Source organism: Myotis yumanensis, unplaced genomic scaffold (genome assembly GCF_028538775.1).
Source record: "Myotis yumanensis isolate MYYU_CA2020_CCGP unplaced genomic scaffold, mMyoYum1.0.hap1 SCAF_7, whole genome shotgun sequence".
Classification (NCBI taxonomy): Eukaryota; Metazoa; Chordata; class Mammalia; order Chiroptera; family Vespertilionidae; genus Myotis; species Myotis yumanensis.
Genome location: NW_027223758.1, coordinates 31,116,057 through 31,133,297, shown reverse-complemented (window position 1 = coordinate 31,133,297; position 17,241 = coordinate 31,116,057). Strand labels below are relative to the sequence as shown.

The 17,241-nt window shown below is 50.0% G+C and overlaps 1 protein-coding gene across 1 annotated transcript in view; it reads left to right on the top strand.

Annotated features, from left to right (window-relative positions):
* Positions 1-9,223: 9,223 nt before the first annotated feature.
* Positions 9,224-17,241, top strand: part of TMC2 (transmembrane channel like 2) — a 48,912-nt gene continuing 40,894 nt past the window's right edge. The window contains exons 1-3 of the mRNA XM_070420036.1: positions 9,224-9,257; positions 9,861-9,908; positions 14,986-15,298. Of these exons, the coding sequence (XP_070276137.1) occupies positions 9,224-9,257; positions 9,861-9,908; positions 14,986-15,298 (395 nt within the window). The remainder of the gene's footprint in view (positions 9,258-9,860; positions 9,909-14,985; positions 15,299-17,241) is intronic.

Below are 17,241 nucleotides of genomic sequence, written 5' to 3'. Positions count from 1 at the left end.
TTGAGTCTGTACTTGTTTCAATATCAACTGTTACATATGAATTCTTTCTAAAGAGAAATAAACAGTTTCCTTTAAAATAAAGGAGTTATTTTGAGCTTGATTGCACTTAAAATGCTTAGCACTGACTATATTTACTCTCATTCCTCATAACAAGGTAGATTAAGGAATAATGACATCTTCCCTGATACGGCTTAGATTTATCTAAATTGGTTCTAACTCATTTTTATTTGCTTTCTCACTACTAGAAGTTTTCTTAGAGGGGAATATCTGCACCTTAGCTTGTTTGCCAACATGCTGCTTGTTTGACACATGGTTTAATTTCATCTTCATTTTCACTAACTCAACATAATAAGGTACTTTTAATTTATCTTATATACAGGGTGTCCCAAAGAAATGTATACACACTTCAACAGCTGATAGCTCTATTTTGAAAATGAAATGTATTTTAATAAACACTGCCTTTATAATTATTCAAAGTGTGCATACATTTTTGGGACACCCTATTTATATTGTTTATACTCAACCTACTTAATTTGCACGAAGATGGTACATTTGAGGTGACTGTGTTTCTGAGCTTGTTTGCAAAGGGAAAGTTTCTATAGCACCTTAAAGCTCACGCATTTTATTTTAAATGAGTGATTTAGAGCTTGATTTCCCATAAACTCAATTTGTCCTCACTTCCCATATGAAGTTAGGATTAGGACTACTACTTAGATGTACCTTAATTTGCTCTAACCTGCAATAAGACATTTAGATGTGAGATGTGTCTTTCTGAGTTTATTTCAGGTGCCTTTCCGAACCAATGTGCTCTAGCTCACAATAAGAAGTCGATAGAGCTTAGTTTTCATTTAGAGGTAAACTCCTTATTTACATTTATATTCGCTCCAATTCACAGGAAGTTACTTTTGAGATCAAAGAACTGAGTCACTTTAAAAAAATTTTTTTTTTAATCTTTATTGTTGAAAGTATTACATCTGTCCCCTTTTTTCTCCCATTGACCCCCTCCATGAGTCACTTTTAATTATACTAAGATTCGTGTGCAGTTGCTCTAACGCACGACAAATGCTTACGTTGGTAAAGAACGTGCTGCGGCCCACTGAGTCAGTCTCCCCTGGCCCCCCAAAAGGCGGGTGGTTCCGCTGATGTTTCTGAGTCTGTCCCCAGGTTTGCCACAATGGCCAAGCGATGGCCTGGCCGGCAGAGGGCGCCCGACAGAACTGCCGGGACCAAGCGGAGGAGCCAGCTTCCCCCGCACAGTCTCTGGTCGGGGCAGTGAGAACCGCGGGGGGGAGCCCCAGGGGCCTGTTCGGAGGGTGTGAGGCCTTTCAGGCGGGACGCCCCGGGTCCTGCCGACAGCAGCCGGCCAGCGCCCTCCCTCACCCGGTCCCTGCCTGGCCCCTAGAGTAAGGCAGGGAGGATGGAGAGCACCTGGTCTGACCTGCGAACCGCGTGGGCATCGGCAGAGCGCTGGGGGGTGCGGATGGGGGGACCTTTTTGGGCGAACCTTCGCACAGCTGTCCCAGAGGCCAAGGTCCGGCTCTCAATTCAGAAGCTGAGTCCCTCTCTCAAAGTCGACCTAGATCCCTGGTGACCAGGCTGGCTGCTCGGTCCCCTCTCCCCTCCAGAGGCTCAGGCCCCACTGCTCCCCCAGGAGTCCCAAATTGTTCACCCCGAAGCTGGATCCAGAATTTTTGACCCAAGGCCTAAGTCCTGCCCTTCGGCTCCAGAGACTCAGATGAAGGAGGCACAGGCAATACAAACATCAAAAGAGTGAGGACTCTCCAAGGAGGACATAACCGAGGCCAATAGACATATGCACCCGAACAGCAAACAGTCGGAGAGCAGGACTGATGAGAGGACCCAAATGGCAGGGAGAGAAATGTTATCCGCGATGGACACGCACCTCTCAGTAAGTGAGTCCCCTGCACCTTTTCCACTCCCTTCGCCCTGGTCCATGTCCAACCACAGGGTCTTAAAACACAGGGAATCCACAGCTCAGTTAAGGACCTTCCCACCTCTCACGCTGTGCGTGACTACCCTCGTTGATCAGATGAGTAGGTGTCTTGCTGGGAAGAGTGAGCGCTAGAGACACGGTGGCAGGTGGAAGTCCAAGCTTCTGGGTGGAGGTGGGGCGGGGGTTAGTCCTGTGGAGAAGCGGCCGAGAAACGTCAGGCTGTTAAGTTGTCCCTGTTTGGTATTCCCAGCCCGGGGCTCTGACACAGCCACACTGGGTTACCTGCCAGGACCACAAAGCTCTTTATGGTGTGTAACTACGTCTCCAAGATGTGCCCACATGATGGCAGGGGGGTCAAACTCGCCCTGCTGCTGTCCCACCTCTGGCCTCTGCTGTTGTTGCCCAGTGGTTAGAGCGTCCGCCTGTGCACCAAAGGGTCTCAGGTTCCATCCCCACCCCAGTCGGGACTCGTGCGGGAGGCAACCAATCAATATGTCTCTCTCACATCAATGTTCCTCTCTTTCTCTCTCTCCCTCCCTCAGTCCCTCTCTTCCACTCTCTCTAAAAATTAATGGAAAAAAATATCCTCAGGTGAAGATTAACCAAAAAAAGTTTTAAAAAATCAAGAGCTTTGTGGAGGAGCAGAGGAAAGGGGGCTGGTCTGTGCCCTGGTAAACATGGGGCTTCAGGGGCACCTCGGGCCTGAGCTCCAGGACTGTGAGCAGTGACAGCAGTATTCCAGAGACCCCTCTGAACCCTTCAGGGTTTGGGGTGTTCCAGTTATAGCCATCAGCTCACTCAGTCCCCAGGACCCTTACAGGAGTCGGAGCAGAGTTACCTCCACCAAACAGGTGAAAACACGAAGGTGTAGAAGTCGTCAGTATCTTCCTTATGGCCCATACATCGTGCGGGACTGAAGAGGGACTTGTCACCCGTGATTCAGGTGACATCTATAAATGCAGTTCGACTTTATTCAACACATTCACTTGTGAGGAGCATTCCGGTTATGAATTGTCCTTATCCCTAGAACAGTGGTTCTCAACCTTCCTAATGCCACGACCCTTTAATACAGTTCCTCACGTTGTGGTGACCCCCAATTTCATTGTTACAAATTGAACATAATTAAAGCATAGTGATTAATCACAAAAACAGTATGTAATTATATATGTGTTTTCCGATGGTCTTAGGCAACCCTGTGAAAGGGTCGTTCGACCCCCAAAGGGGTCGTGACCCACAGGTTGAGAACCACTGCCCTAGAGGAAGAAGTGACAGAATCCTGGCTCCCCAGCTCTTTTGTCCACACTCTGCCTCCTGGGGTGGGGGAGAGGGGGCAGAGGCAGACACATAAAGTCACGGCCCCTAGACCAGTGATGGCGAACCTTTTGAGCTCGGCATGTCAGCATTTTGAAAAACCCTAACTTAACTCTGGTGCCGTGTCACATACAGAAACTTTTTGGTATTTGCAACCATAGTAAAACAAAGACTTATATTTTTGATATTTATTTTATATATTTAAATGCCATTTAACAAAGAAAAATCAACCAAAAAAATGAGTTCGAGTGTCACCTCTGACACGCATGTCATAGGTTCGCCATCACTGCCCTAGACACTGCCCGGCTGCCGTTTTCCTCCTGCCCAGCCAATCCCTTGGTCTGTCTGACTTATCTCTGGCAGGAATCGTCCCTTGTCCTGGTGATAATGTTTCCTCAGGTCCCAAACCCCTGGGTGTAGATCTCCCCTCCTGACTATGAGCCAACATGGCAGAGACAACCCCAGCAGCTCCTTGCCGACAAGTCCCCTTTGCTCCACCTTCAATGATGACAGAGTAAAGCAGAGGAACCCAGACGCTGCCCCAAGGAGCCTCAAAAACACCCCGTTCATCACACATACACACCCCAAGGCTGGCAGGGGCGCACGGCTGCCGTCCTGCTCCCCACGGCCCCTCCCCTCCGCTGCCCTGCACCACAAACTGCCCAGCAGGGAGCTCCGTGGTGTGAGCAGCAGGTGAAGGGCAGCGACCGGGCCACAGCACCAGCTCACGTTAGCCCAGCGAGAGTGTTACCTCCCGTCACCCGATCCTCCCCATTGTGCTGGTTTACAAGGTTCTGAGAGCGACACTGGATGTTTTGTAAGCAGATGCCCACAGCTAATTATACGTATGTATTTTTAATTGGCTAGATAAATTAACAAGATGGCCCAAGATGCTTTCCCCTTAACCAGGGGTTTTGAGACAAAAGGACCATTGGACTTGAACACCCTGTGACTCCTGGTTTTGAAACCACACATGTGATTTTTGTCGTTGTCCTATTCAATTTTAGGGTTTTGTTTTCTAAGACCAAGCCACACCCCTGGAAGAGAATTACCGTAGCACTTCCCATCCTCAAACCTAGCAATAGAAATGTCTGCCATCCTGATAAAATATTAAGAGCACACCACTCCAATATTATGACTCTTTGAAACCATGTTTGAGTTGAATGCCCAATAAATTTAACTCAAGTGTGAATTAGCTAAAGCCGGTGGTAAGCAGAATAAAAACAAGAATATTTTATGAAAAGTTAAAAGACACGTTTTTGTGCCACCTGATTTGGTTTCACTGCCCTCAAACTAGATTATCTTTCTTAAAACTTGCAAATGTGTGAAGTCAAGAGGTTTCACATTACAGACGTGGCGAAATCACCACAGAGAAAAGGCAAATCTTGATGAGGCAAAACTCCAGGGCAAAGCAGAGAAGGAATTGCCCCAGAGGCTTGATGGATCTCCTCAGACACCAGGCTTCACCGGACAATTATTTGGGATATAGTTTATTCTCAGAAATGCACTGTTGACCTTGCTGCATCGCCCCAAATAAGAAGCAGAGCTTGTCATCTAACGGGAAGTCTCTTGGTGGTCTCTTCCTCTCAAAGGAATCTGCCACCTGCCCCAGGGGAAGGGGTGTGTCCGAGTCCCTGTAGATCCCCCACCCTAGAGCAGACAGCACTGGTGCAAGGAGAGTGTAAGCAGAATCTGACATTTGTCAAAGTGCTGAGTCATCCTCGGTGGGCTCGGAGTTCCACAGGAAGAAGTCTGATAAATATGGACACCACTCTAACTGGGACACCCAAGCCAGCCGCCCGAAAAGACCTCGCACAGCTGTGGCTTCCCCACCTGCCCTGGACCCACCAGAGGCCACAGGCAGGATACCTGTTCTCTCCCACTGGTAGTCGCAATCGGATATTGTGTTCGGACTTTCCATATCCAACGGCAAAACTGTTAGGATTCAGTGACTCAGCACTGCAGAGGTTATGACTCACCTGCTTCTAACCCTCTGTTCGTTTGAGACCTGTTGTGCCATGGATCAAAACCCTTCAGAGTTTTGTATCCTTGAAAGATGATTTTTATCCTTATGGAATCAAGGGTTCTGGCCTAGTCGGTTTGGCTAAGTGGATAGAGCATTGGCCCTCGTACTGAATGGTCTTGGGTTTGATTCTGGTCAAGGGCACATACCTAGGTTGTAGGCTCGATACCTGGCCCTCGTCAGGGTGTGCGGAAAGCAACCAAACGATGTGTCTCTCTCACATTGATGTTTCTCTCTCTGCATCTCTCCCCCTCCCTTCTATGCTCTCTAAAAAGTAATGGGAAAATATCCTCAGGTGAGGATTAACAAAAGTTTAAAAAAAAAAAAAAAAAAGAGTTCTGTATCCTTAAAAGACAGTTGCAAGTCTCCACAATCTTTCCAGCCGGCCCATTGGCCTCACCCTCCTTCTGGCCTCACTTCAAACTTACCCACCAGCAACACCAAAGGACACATGGCCCTGTTCCTGCTGTTGCCTCAGCCCAAGAAGCCCTCCCCTGGCCTCCTCTCATTTTTTAAACCTCAGCTCAGCACACTGTTTCCTGGACGTCTCCCCTGATCCCTTTCCCCAAACAAAACCGGGCACCCCTTTTCCTAGCATTGTGGAGGGTCAAGCCGTGTTCCACACTTAAAGGAACACAGGGGAGGGAGGGAGAGATTCAAATTGTCAAGTGTGGTCAACACGATGAAAGCGTCATGGGAAGTGGTTTGGGGGCTGATGTAGGTTCCATGGATCCAAACGACCAAACCTTGTATGTGTGCCCGGCCACCTGGGAGGAGAACGCTGGGTGCTTCCAGTGATGAGTTTTCTGTGCTTGTGAATCTTTCATAATTAGGCACCAGAATGAACCACCCACAAGCCAGTGTGCATGTCAGTGAAAAGAACAGCTTAACGAGGGAGTAAGCAGCCCCCATCCCTGGAGGATTCCTGCCGGTGAGCCCCCCGAGGTCCTAGTGGGAGGGGTGCAAGGAGAAGGCAATACGGTGTGCAGGGATGTGAAACCAGTGCAGCAAGAGAAGCAGGAGGGGGGCTGCAGATGACCCCAAGACACCCGGTGTGGTTATTCCTCTCAGACAAGGTTCCCCCTCTGGTAGGAACATGCTGCCCAAAGCCTTAAAAAGTATCACTTCAAAGTGGAAAGCCAGCCTGAATGGGCTCAGCTGCCCAGCACAGCCTCTGAAAGAGCTGTTCGTGGGTTCTGGCTCGGGTTGAGTCCAGGGGCTTCCCTGCTGACAGGTAAGCAGAGTTTCTTGGCTGGCACGGCACTAGCCCTGGGATCTTCCTGACAAAGAAGAGGCAAGGCCCCTGCGTGGCTACCACAGACACACAGAGGTATGGATGGAGAACGTGGAGCGAGGGGAGATAAATCAGGTCCAGGAGGACCTGGAGCATGCAGCTGCCCCCACCCCCTCCCCCCAAGGGTAGGCAAATGACAAGCTCTGCATTACTGGTGTTCTCTGGCCTGTGCAGGCTCCTTTACCTGCCTTCATACATTTCAATCCCTCACAAGTCCCAAGAGGAACCTCTTATCCCCATTTTCCAGATGCGGAAACAGAGGCTTGGGAAGAATAAATAACATGCATAAGATCATGCAAAACTAGACTCTGATTTCCAAGCTCATGTTTTAAATCGCTTCCATAGGCTGTAGGGGATCTTACCCACCAACCAGGTATGTGTCCGGACCAGGAATGGAACCTGCAACCTTTTTCGTGGACAGGAGGATGTTCCAACCAACTGAACAACCGGCCAGGGCAGGATAGGAGTTTTAAAATATCAATGTCATTCTCTTTCCTCACTCCTTGAGCAAATAGCTCAATCCCGCATCCCTGTGCCTTGCAAGACCCGATCCTCTCCGTCCGCTGCTGCCCCGGAACCCTGCGGCTGGGCCCCGACAAGATGAGGACAGACTCATTTGCCTCCAACGTTCCAAGACCTCATGCTCCCCTGAACGTGTATGTAGATCCAGGAGCATTGGAATTTACATAGATGCTGTGTGACAAATAGAGCAAAATACTCTGTGTTCAGTGTTTGACTCCCAAACATGGATTTGGAATCCCATACGGGCTTTGCTGTGAGAGAGAACTTTTTTAATTCCCAGATCTCCCCCTTCAGGCACCACAGACCAAGCCTAGCCGCCTTAGAGAGTATAAACCCACCAGGGTCCTCTGCTTTTCCCCCTGATGGTGCCTTGTGCCTGCCACTGGCTCTGGCCCTGTGGGTGCTCCTTGTTCTCTGTGGGAAGCAGGGAAGTGGTGTATTCCTTCGTGCAGACAGGGCTGGGGCTGGAACACGACGGAACCCTCCGGAGACGAAGGTGGGTAGGAAGCCTTCCTCCTTTCACAAGAGCGAGCCAGGAAGGGCAGGGCCAAGAGCTGCTGTGAGGGTCCTCGCTCATCAGGGGACCGGGGAGGGGGCGGGAGAGCGGGGAGCGCCCTCAGCAGGAAGCCGCTCCTCATTGCTCTGGGCAGGCAGCCTGCTGCTGCCCAGTCTGGGGCCCTGCAGTGGGGCTGTCCAGCTGGGAGAGGGGCCAGCTGCAGGCACCCAGGGCCCCAGTTGTAGAGGGAGAGGACAGAGAGTGAGAGTCCCTCACTGCCCTTGCACCCCAGGGCAGGAACTGTCAGATCAGAGAGAAAGGCAGGTGACAAAGAGAAAAGTTTTAAAGCTGGAGGGTTGTGAGTGCATTTCAGAGGCCATCACATGTGGTGGTTCCTTTGCCCCTCCCCTTCACCAAGGTCTCCAGGGGCTCCGGAGGGAGGGTTGGAGGCTGGGGCTGTCTGCGACACCCACCGACACCCACCGGAGACTTGCCTTGGGGCAGGTTCTTAATCCTATTGTGTCACTGAATCCCGGTGAGAGCTATAGACATTGGTCAGAGCATTGATTTTAAATCCGGAAGATAAAATACTGAGATTACAAAGGAGACCAAGGATCCTGAAATAGGTATCAAATAGTTTTTAAGAATCTTTCAGATAATGACACACATGCTTCCTAATAATTAAACAGCAAGATCTAGTGGCAGGTCTGTGACTATCATAATTTCAAAGCAGTGATCAGCATACATGATATTTTGCGATAGTCCCAACAGCTTAATGTGCTTGAAAAATCTGACTTCTATTGGGGACAGAATCACACGTTCTTAGGGAAATGCTAAATTCCAGTTAAAGGGCAGGAAAAATAAAAACTCGATGTTTGCAGACCCACAAGATTCCATCCACGACTCAGTTCCAGGGACCCCCGGTTAGGAGCCCCGCCCTTCGGGGCCTGTGAGCCTCCTCCAGAGTCTACTCTGAGGCTCTGGTCATGGTTTGCAAAGCAGCCAGAGCTGCCGTTTTTGAAGCTGGGCAGCAGCGGGCGGCGCTGCCATCGGTGAGCAGGAGGCAGGGTGGGAACGGTTCGCTTTGGGCTCAGGACTCCTTACATCAGGATTCAGAGTGCAGGGTCCTGGGCCCTGCCTGACTTCCTGATGCAAATGCCCAGGGGCGTCCTGGGAATCCGTGTTTTAAACCGAGCCCTGGTGATCATTTTCACAAACGTCCTAGAACTTCCCTGGTGCCTGGTTCCAACCAGGGACGGGATAGAGGGAAGGGCCCTGGGGTGCTCCCCACACCTCCGCTGGCCCCGTGCAAGTGGAGAAGAGCAGCAGCTCCGGGCCCCTCTGTTGTAAGTGATGCCTGAAAGGTGAGGCCATGCCGCCTCTCTCCAGGGAAACCTGAACTGAGGAGTGTGTGGCCGGATTGAAGGGCTCGGCTCCTTCCTGCCTCTCTCCCACACCTCACCTACCTCCACATTCAATCCCAATCAAGCCGCAGAGCCCTGGCTGCCCTTGGGCCTAGGGAGGGAGGTCAGCAGCCATGAGGACAGGAAACCACCCCAGGCTACAGGTGTGTGTGGACCTGCAAGCCCCCTGAGCCGAGTGGGGGCCCAGCCAGCCCTGACCATGAGCCACCAGCCCCAGGGCCTGGGGGAAGAAGGTGAGTCTGTCCTCATCTCTGTGGGGCCCGCCCCCAGGGCTCCTGGGTAGCCGCAGGGGACAGGGAGGCAGAAAGGATCTTTCAAGACACAGGGACCTGGTTTGAGTCCAGGGCCTGCCGCCTGCTTGCCGAGTAACCTCAGGCTGGTTATCCGACCCTCCCTGCCTCCTCGGGGAGGTGAAGGCAGCCACCGTCCCTTCAGGACTGTCTGAGGGATTTAAGATGACAGGTGCAGAGCCACGCACAGCACCTGTGCTAACGCTGAGCGCCGAGTGGCAGAGGCAGGCAGAGCCCTCCGCGGCCTTTCAGTCTCCTGCTGTCTTGGTCAGAGTTGCCTTTCCTTGGCAATCTGTCTGTCTGTCTGTCTGTCTGCCTGCCTGGGGCAGGGAGCTGTGGGGATGTTCTGACCTCATGGTTTTTCCAGGGTGTCAGAGAAATGTCAAGACTGGGGGTCCCGGAGCTTGTTAGTAAAATACTAGGAATGGGAGCGGGTTCTGGGCTGAGGCAGCTGTGAACCGGCGGAGGGTTCCCACAGTGAAATGGGGGTGGCCCAGGGAGGGGGCCTGTCCAGAGGCCATCCATTCACCCGTCCATCTCTTACAGCAGGAGGTGGAGCAAGAGGAAGGTCTAGGAGCGGCTCTCCAGGCACAGGTGAGGTGGTGATTCGTTCCCGGGGAGCCTGCAGTGCCCACTCAGGCTGGCAGCCTAGCCGCCGTCTCTTCCATCCTCCTTCCTCCTGCTCTCCCTCCCTGTCTTTGTAAGGAACTCCCCAAGCAGGAGGTTTAACTGGAGAGGGGGCGGATGCTGCACAGGGAGGGCCTGCCCGCAGCCCCAGGGGTCAGGAAGACGCCCAGAGTTGTGACACTTTGAGATGAGTCTTGGGAAGCAGTGAGCACTCACCAGCCTGCGGGTAGGGTGGCGTCAGGACTCACACCCAGGCACAGACTCCAGCCGCACACTCTTAACCTCCATAAACCCCAGCAGTAGTGGGTGCTCCTCCTCTTCTCATCCAGAATGTGAGCCACGACTTACCCAGAGGGGGTGGGCTGCTCTGAGGACCTCATAGGCTGGAGAGAAGACCCTCCCCTGTCATTAGGAGGGCAGAAGCCCTGCCCGCAGGGTGGCCGTCCTTCACTTCACACCATGAGACGTGCTGTGGATATGATGCCATTTTCTCCTCCTCACATCCCAGTCAGGGCCCCCCTTGCAGGCAAGGAAGCAGAATCTTGGGGAGCGATGGACTTTGGGGGGTGAGAGAGATCTCCCCACCCCATTTTGAAGGGAAGGGACTTGTTCTGGCCCCCACCCTGGTGCACAGTATGTGGGGGAGCTGCCTCCAAGGTCCACCTCCTCTGCCTCCTCTGCCAAGTTCTTCCCTCTTGTCCCCCATTGTCCCCCACTGCCCGGGGCCTGAGTCCTTGGTGAGGCAGCTCCGTGACAAGGGGATGGGCAGGGGAGCCCGGGCTCTGGGCAGGAGGGAGCTGGTGCGAAGGCACCACTGGCATCTCAACACTCCAGCTGCCCTTGGTCACTGTCCCTCCTCCCTACCCCACCTGCCACCCCATCCAGCCCATAGCTCCCTGCAGAGACATGAGAACATGAGAAAGTGTGCCTCGCTGTGGCCGGGTGAGGGAGGGCCAGCTCCCCTCCTTGTCTGCGGGATGCGTGGGTCTGGTTCTCCACAGTCCTTCCCCTTCTGCACCCACCCGGCTCCCCTCCACCCGGCTCAGTGCTAGGGCTCTCCTGGGGTCGCAGCTGCGGCGACACGCACAGACTCACCCTCCTCCCATGTCTTTGGAGGGAGAGGGTTTGTTTCTGGCTCCATCTCTCCTCCAAGAGGGAGCCGAGCCTCCCAGAGCCGTGGAAGAGCATCTACAAGACAACCCATCTCTCACTGGCTGATCCTGGCCAGCTTCCTAATGTGGATGAATTATTATTATGACCAAATTATCTTTCTTTACGTTGTCTTACCCACAACCCTTTTCCCCCAGGAGGTGAGAAGGAGAAGACACGGTTAGGGCAGGACTGGGCGAAGAGAGCCTGCCTGCCACACACACCATGTGCTTCCTGTCTTTGAGTCTGTAAATAGCACTCAGTGCTTTCCAATGTGCTGATTTACACCAGCGATCTCATAGGTCCCTGAAGCGACTGCAGCAATTGGGAAGCAAGTCCCAGTGGAGATTGTTGTCCTGCTTGATGCCTCTTCCTGCCTTCACAGCAAGTGAAGCAAACATGCCCACAGGGCCTGCCCTGCAGGGACTGGGAGCCAGTGTCCCCGCCCCACGACAGCCCCTTCAGTGCAGCTAGCATGACCCATTGATGCAGGCCATGACCTGCAAAACACACTCCAGTATCACACCCTCACCCATGGGCATGTACTGTTTTCTGAGTAACCCCTACTCTCCACAGTCCCGCCCCAGCACGGGATCTTATCTGAGACTCAGCTCTGCCTCGGTAACCCATGCCCAGACCCCTTGGCATTTCTACCAGGGCCCTCAATCCCCTGTTTCCTCGGCTCACAATCCCTCCACCGTTGACCACCACCCCCTCTCTGTCTCTACCCCTTTCTTCTCTTGGCAAAGTCCTGTTCATCCTTCAAGATTCAGCATAAACATCAGTTCTTTGAGAGGCGTTTTCAACCGTCCCAATGATAATTCATGACTCTATTTCCATGGCCTCTTTCTTTGGTACGCCATTTATTTCTCCTTTTTAAAAGCAAAATACGTTGATCTAATTTATTGTCAAAAGCTGGCTCCCTAAGTATGAAGAACACAGCCTGTTGATAAGACAAAGCTGATGTGTTGCTTACAGGCAAGCTTTGGCACTGTCTCAGCGGGGCAGGGAAGTCAGAATTTATTGAGAATTGAAAATTTGATTCAAGGCAGGTCTTTCAAAGTGGGGGCTTGTTTAGGATTGGGGAAGAATTATGATAAATAGCAAGGCTGGGATTTTGAGGCAAAGCTTTCAAGGAATCTAAGGGTGCAAATTGTCTGTGATGCATTTCATTGAAGAGGTGACGGATCTGTGGGAAAATCCTGTAATGAGCCATTTGCCTGGGCAGGAAATTCCTGGAAAAATAAAGCCATGCTAATGAAGACAGGCATAGCACAAAGTCATCTTCATACAGACACTAACGTGTAGTTTGGGCTCTATGTCCAGGCTGAGCGTGGGGTACCTGGTTTCAGTTCTCACTCTCACCTTGTGGTCACTCCTCAGCTGAGCGGATCAGCTTCAGATGCACAGAAACGTTTCGTAGAAAACAGAAAGAGCTCCCATATACAATCTTCTTTCCTCCCCCCCCCCCCACCCAGATTCCCCTATTTTTAGCATCTTGCATCAGTGTGGTGCATTTGTTACAACTGATGAAGCAATATTAATACATTATTATTAGCTAAAGTCCACAGTTTACATTAGGAGTCACTCTTTGTGTTGTCTGTACAAATTTTGACAAATGCATAATGTCATGCATCCACCATCACAATATCACACAGACTAGTACACCCTGAAAAAGATGCTCTGTGCTCCACCTAGCATCCCTTCTCCCCTCCCCCTCCACTCCTGGCAACCACTGATCTTTTTATTGTCTCCATGGGTGTTTTTAAAAATATTTTTTAAATCCTCACCCAAGGACATGCTTTTTTCTTATTGATTTGAGAGAGAGAGAGGAGGGAAGAGAGAAAGGGAGAGAGAAAAAAAACATCAATGTGAGAGAGAAACATCGATCAGTTGCCTCCCATATGTACTCCAATCGGAGATACCCACAACCTGGGTATGTGCCCTAACGGGAATCGAACCCACAAACCTGCCACCTTTTGGTGTGTGGGATGACGCTCCAACCAGCTGAGCCACACCAGCCAGGGCACTGTCTCTGTAGTTTTGCCTTTCCCAGATGTCATACAGTTGGGATCAAACAGTACATAGCCTTTTCAGACTGTCTTCTTTCACTTAGGAATATGCATTTAAGGCCGGTCCCTCCGTGTCTTTTCAGGGCTCATAGCTCATTTGATCACTGAATAATATCCTGTTGTCTGGCTGCACCACAGTTTACTTATCCATTCGCTTATTAAAGGACGTCTTGTTTGCCTCCAGTTTTTGGCAATTATACATAAAGCTGCTGTAAACATTTGTGTGCGGGTTTTTATGTGGACCTAAGTTTTCAGTTCATTTGGATAAACCCCTACAAGTGTGACTGCTGAATTCTAGGGGAAACCTGTGTTTAGCATGGTAAGAAACTGCCAAATTGTTTTCCAAAGCGGCTGTAACATTTTGCATTCCTGCTAGCAATAAATGAGAGTTCCTGTTACTCCACATCCTCACTAGCAATTAATGTTGTTAGTCATCTAACAAGTCATTCTTGGTTTAATTCATAGTTCCCTGAAGACATATCATGTTGGCTTCTTTTTTATACCTACCTGCCATCTGTGTATTTCTTTGGAGAGGTACCTGTTGAGATCCATTGCACGTTTTTAAATTGAGCTATTTTCTTACTGTGGAGTTTTAATAGGTCTTTGTAGACTTTAGATACCAATTCTTTTCAGATATGCGTTTTGCAAATGTTTCCTTCCAGCCTGTGACTTGTCTTTTCCTTTTCTTTCTTTTTTATATTTTTATTTTGTGGTTGTTGTGTTTTTCATTTTTTAACAGTGATTTTGCAGAGCAGAACTTTTTAATTTTAATGAAGTCCAACTTGTCCATTTTTTCTTTTAACTTATCCATCATGCTTTAGGATTCAAAATGTCATTGCAAAACCCAAGATCACCTAGGTATCCTCTTCTGTTATCTTTGGGGAGTTTTATCCGTTGCATTTTACATTTAGATCTATGATCCATTTTGAGTTAATTTTTGTGAAAGGTAAAAGGTCTGTGTCTATATTATTGTTATTATTATTATTATTATTATTATTTTGCATGTGATGCAATGTCCAGTTTTCCAGCACCATCTGGTGAAACATACTATCTCCATTGAACTGCCTTTGTCAAAGCTCAGTTGGCTACATTTATGTGAGTCTTTTTCTGGCCTCTCTATTCTGCTCTATTAGTGTATTTGTCTATTCTTTCACTAACACCACACTGTCTTGATTATTATAGCTTTATAGTAAATCTTGATGTTAGATAATGTCTGTTGACCAACTTTGTTCTCCTCCTTCAATATTATGTAGGCTATTCTGGGTCTTTTTGAAATTATTCAAACCAGCCATCCCTAACCCTGCTTACTCTACCTCATCCATTCCTTCCCTCTGGAACTAGAACAAAGGCTCTCGCCCACATTTCCCCTTTCCCTCTGCCTCCTGACTGAACCTGTGGCCTGCACGGCCGTGCTGAGGAACAGGACCTGCTGCTCTCACCTCCTATCCTTTCCCTCATGCCAGGCAGGGGCACATGAGGAGCAAAAGCCCTGGCGAATGAAGCCAGCTGGGTCCTTCCTGTCTCAGTGATCCAGCCTTACCAAACAGAGGCCCAGACTTGGCCTTAACCCTGGGAGTCAGGAGATGATTCAGCTCTGAGTCCAAGGGACTGCACACCGAGAAAGAAGAAAGGCATGTGCCTGGATCTCTACCTGAGGATAGGCAAGAGTGTGTAGGGTTGCCAACTGGTCAAAGGAGGGAGACATTAATTTTCACCCAAGACCAGAGGCTCCAAAAGAGGCCTTTGGAGCCAACAAGCTCCAAGAAGCATCTTGAACATCTGATTTCTTACAGCTGGGACCTGTCTTTTTCCTGCCCCTGCAGGTGACAGGTCTGGGAGGAGACCCTCCAGGAAGCCGGCCCCCAAAGCAGAGGGTGTGACAGGCAGGTGCGGAGGCCCTGCTGGCCAGGAGCGGGCCAAGGGCAGCCCAAGGCCAGACTCCCCCCAAAGGAAGCAGGTAGAGCACAGGAGACACCGAGAAGAGCTGGGGAAACAGAAGCGGAGCACAGCCCAGAGGACCCGAGAGGGGAGGAAGAAGAAGGATGGGAGGGCTTCCCTTAAGGAGCAGAGAGCATCCCCAAAGAAGGAAAAGGAGGTGCCGAAGAAGGAGATGTGGAAGCAACTGAAGAAACACAGGTGTGTTGTGACTCTGATTCAGGTGTGTTTTTAATCGTGCTTCCCCTCTTCTGCTGATCTTTCTCCCTCTCCTGATGAGGACCCCCCCACAACCTTATAAACAGGCTGCCCCTGCTCTCTTCTCCTGCTTCTATTTGCCTCTGCCCACCTCTCTGAATCGGGGCAGAACCTGGGGGGAAATCATGGCCATCCAGGTGGAGTGGTCACGGGGGACGCACCACTCAACACCTCATCTCACACCAGAGCAAGTGGAAGCTCTGAGTGGGGAGGTGAGGCTGCAGGGTGGGACAAGACTCCAAGTCTCCTGATTCCAGCGGGTGACTCGCCACAGCTCTTGCAGAGGAGCTGATAGAAATGAACAAAATTGGATTTAGGACTCATAGGAGGGCTTTAAGTACACCATTTCCCTGATCTGGACCTGTGTCCTCTTCTGTGAAACACAGCATTGATCTAAAAGATCTTCAGGGGTTCCACCAGCTCTGAAGTTCGAGGATTTGGGGTTTGCTTCATCTGTTTTGTTTCCTTTGCTCATTAGCGCTAGCACACATGGGTTATGAACAGAACCAGCTTACAGAATTGACAAGTCAAAACTTGAGTTCATGTTTTGCTCCCAGTTTTGAATGGACAGCTCGCTCTCTTCGCCTCCCCTTTTTGCATTGTTCACTTCTCAAGATGTTTGAAGAATCCCTGTTGGTAATGGGTGGGGAGGCTTTTGAAACAGTGGAGGTATTAGGATTATGGTGAAGTTGATACTCCTTCCCCCAGGTTCCAACGAACCCTCTTCATCCACACCCCAGTCATTGTCCATGGTGACTTTCCACCTTTACAGAGAGGGAACTCAGGCCCTCAAACCGGCCACTGATTCCTCCTGTCACCCATGTCAGCCCTCCTTGGCTGTTAGGGCTTTTGTCTACTGTCTGGTTGTCCCTGGACATGAGCTAAGTGGGTAAAGGTTGAGCAGTGCCCTTAACAACTTAAAGAGAACTTGAATGCACTATCAATGGGCCTTGGAGTGTTCCAAACTTTAGAGGGAAGTTGCACCATCCTAAACAGACCACCAGTGTCTGGATGGCAGATGTAAAGTAAGGGGTACAGACCAGGACTCATCCATGCCCATGGCAGGGCACAGAGAGATGAAAAAGCCTCAGCTTTGTTCCCCAGATGCTCACAGACTAGTAGGGGACATATATATATATATATAATTTATTTAAGAGAGATAGGGAGAGGGAGAGGGAGAGAATCATTGATTGGCTGCGTCCTGCATGCCCCCTACTGGGGGATCGAGCGCACAACTTGGACATGTGCCCTGACTAGGAATCGAACTGTGACCTTCTGATCCAACTAAACCAAGTTGATCAGATTAAATCAAACTCAGCTGAGAGTCACTGTTCTTATGACAGAAGGAGGCGGTGAGGAACACACACAAGAATCTGGATTCTGTGGCAGCTGAGCACATAGTCCTGTCCATGAGAGGCTGAGTGTCATCACATGACAGGGTGCCCAGCAGAAAGCTCTCTGCAGCAGTGTCGTCCATACAACAGCAACCAGCCACATGCTGCGCACTGGGAATGTGGCTAGTGTGACCAAGGGACTGAATGTCCCATTCAATTTATTTTTAATTGGATGCTAATATAGAGCTGACCCAAGAGTTAGCAAAATTTACTTAACTTGGACAGACAGATGTAGTTTTGAAATCAATTTTACTTTAAAGACAAAGCATTTCTTTAAAAAAGACAAACTTTTGTCGATGCAGATGCAAATGTCAAAAGAAAATGACATTCTGCTACTTGCTTCATTTGTTGGGAAACTTTTAAGTACGTCTCAAAAAAATTGAGGTACACGAATCTATTTTTTTCAATTATAAATTTTATGAAATTCAAATACAGATCTGATACGTTTAATGAAAATTTAATGTCTGAATTGACAGGCACTGTGAGTGCAAA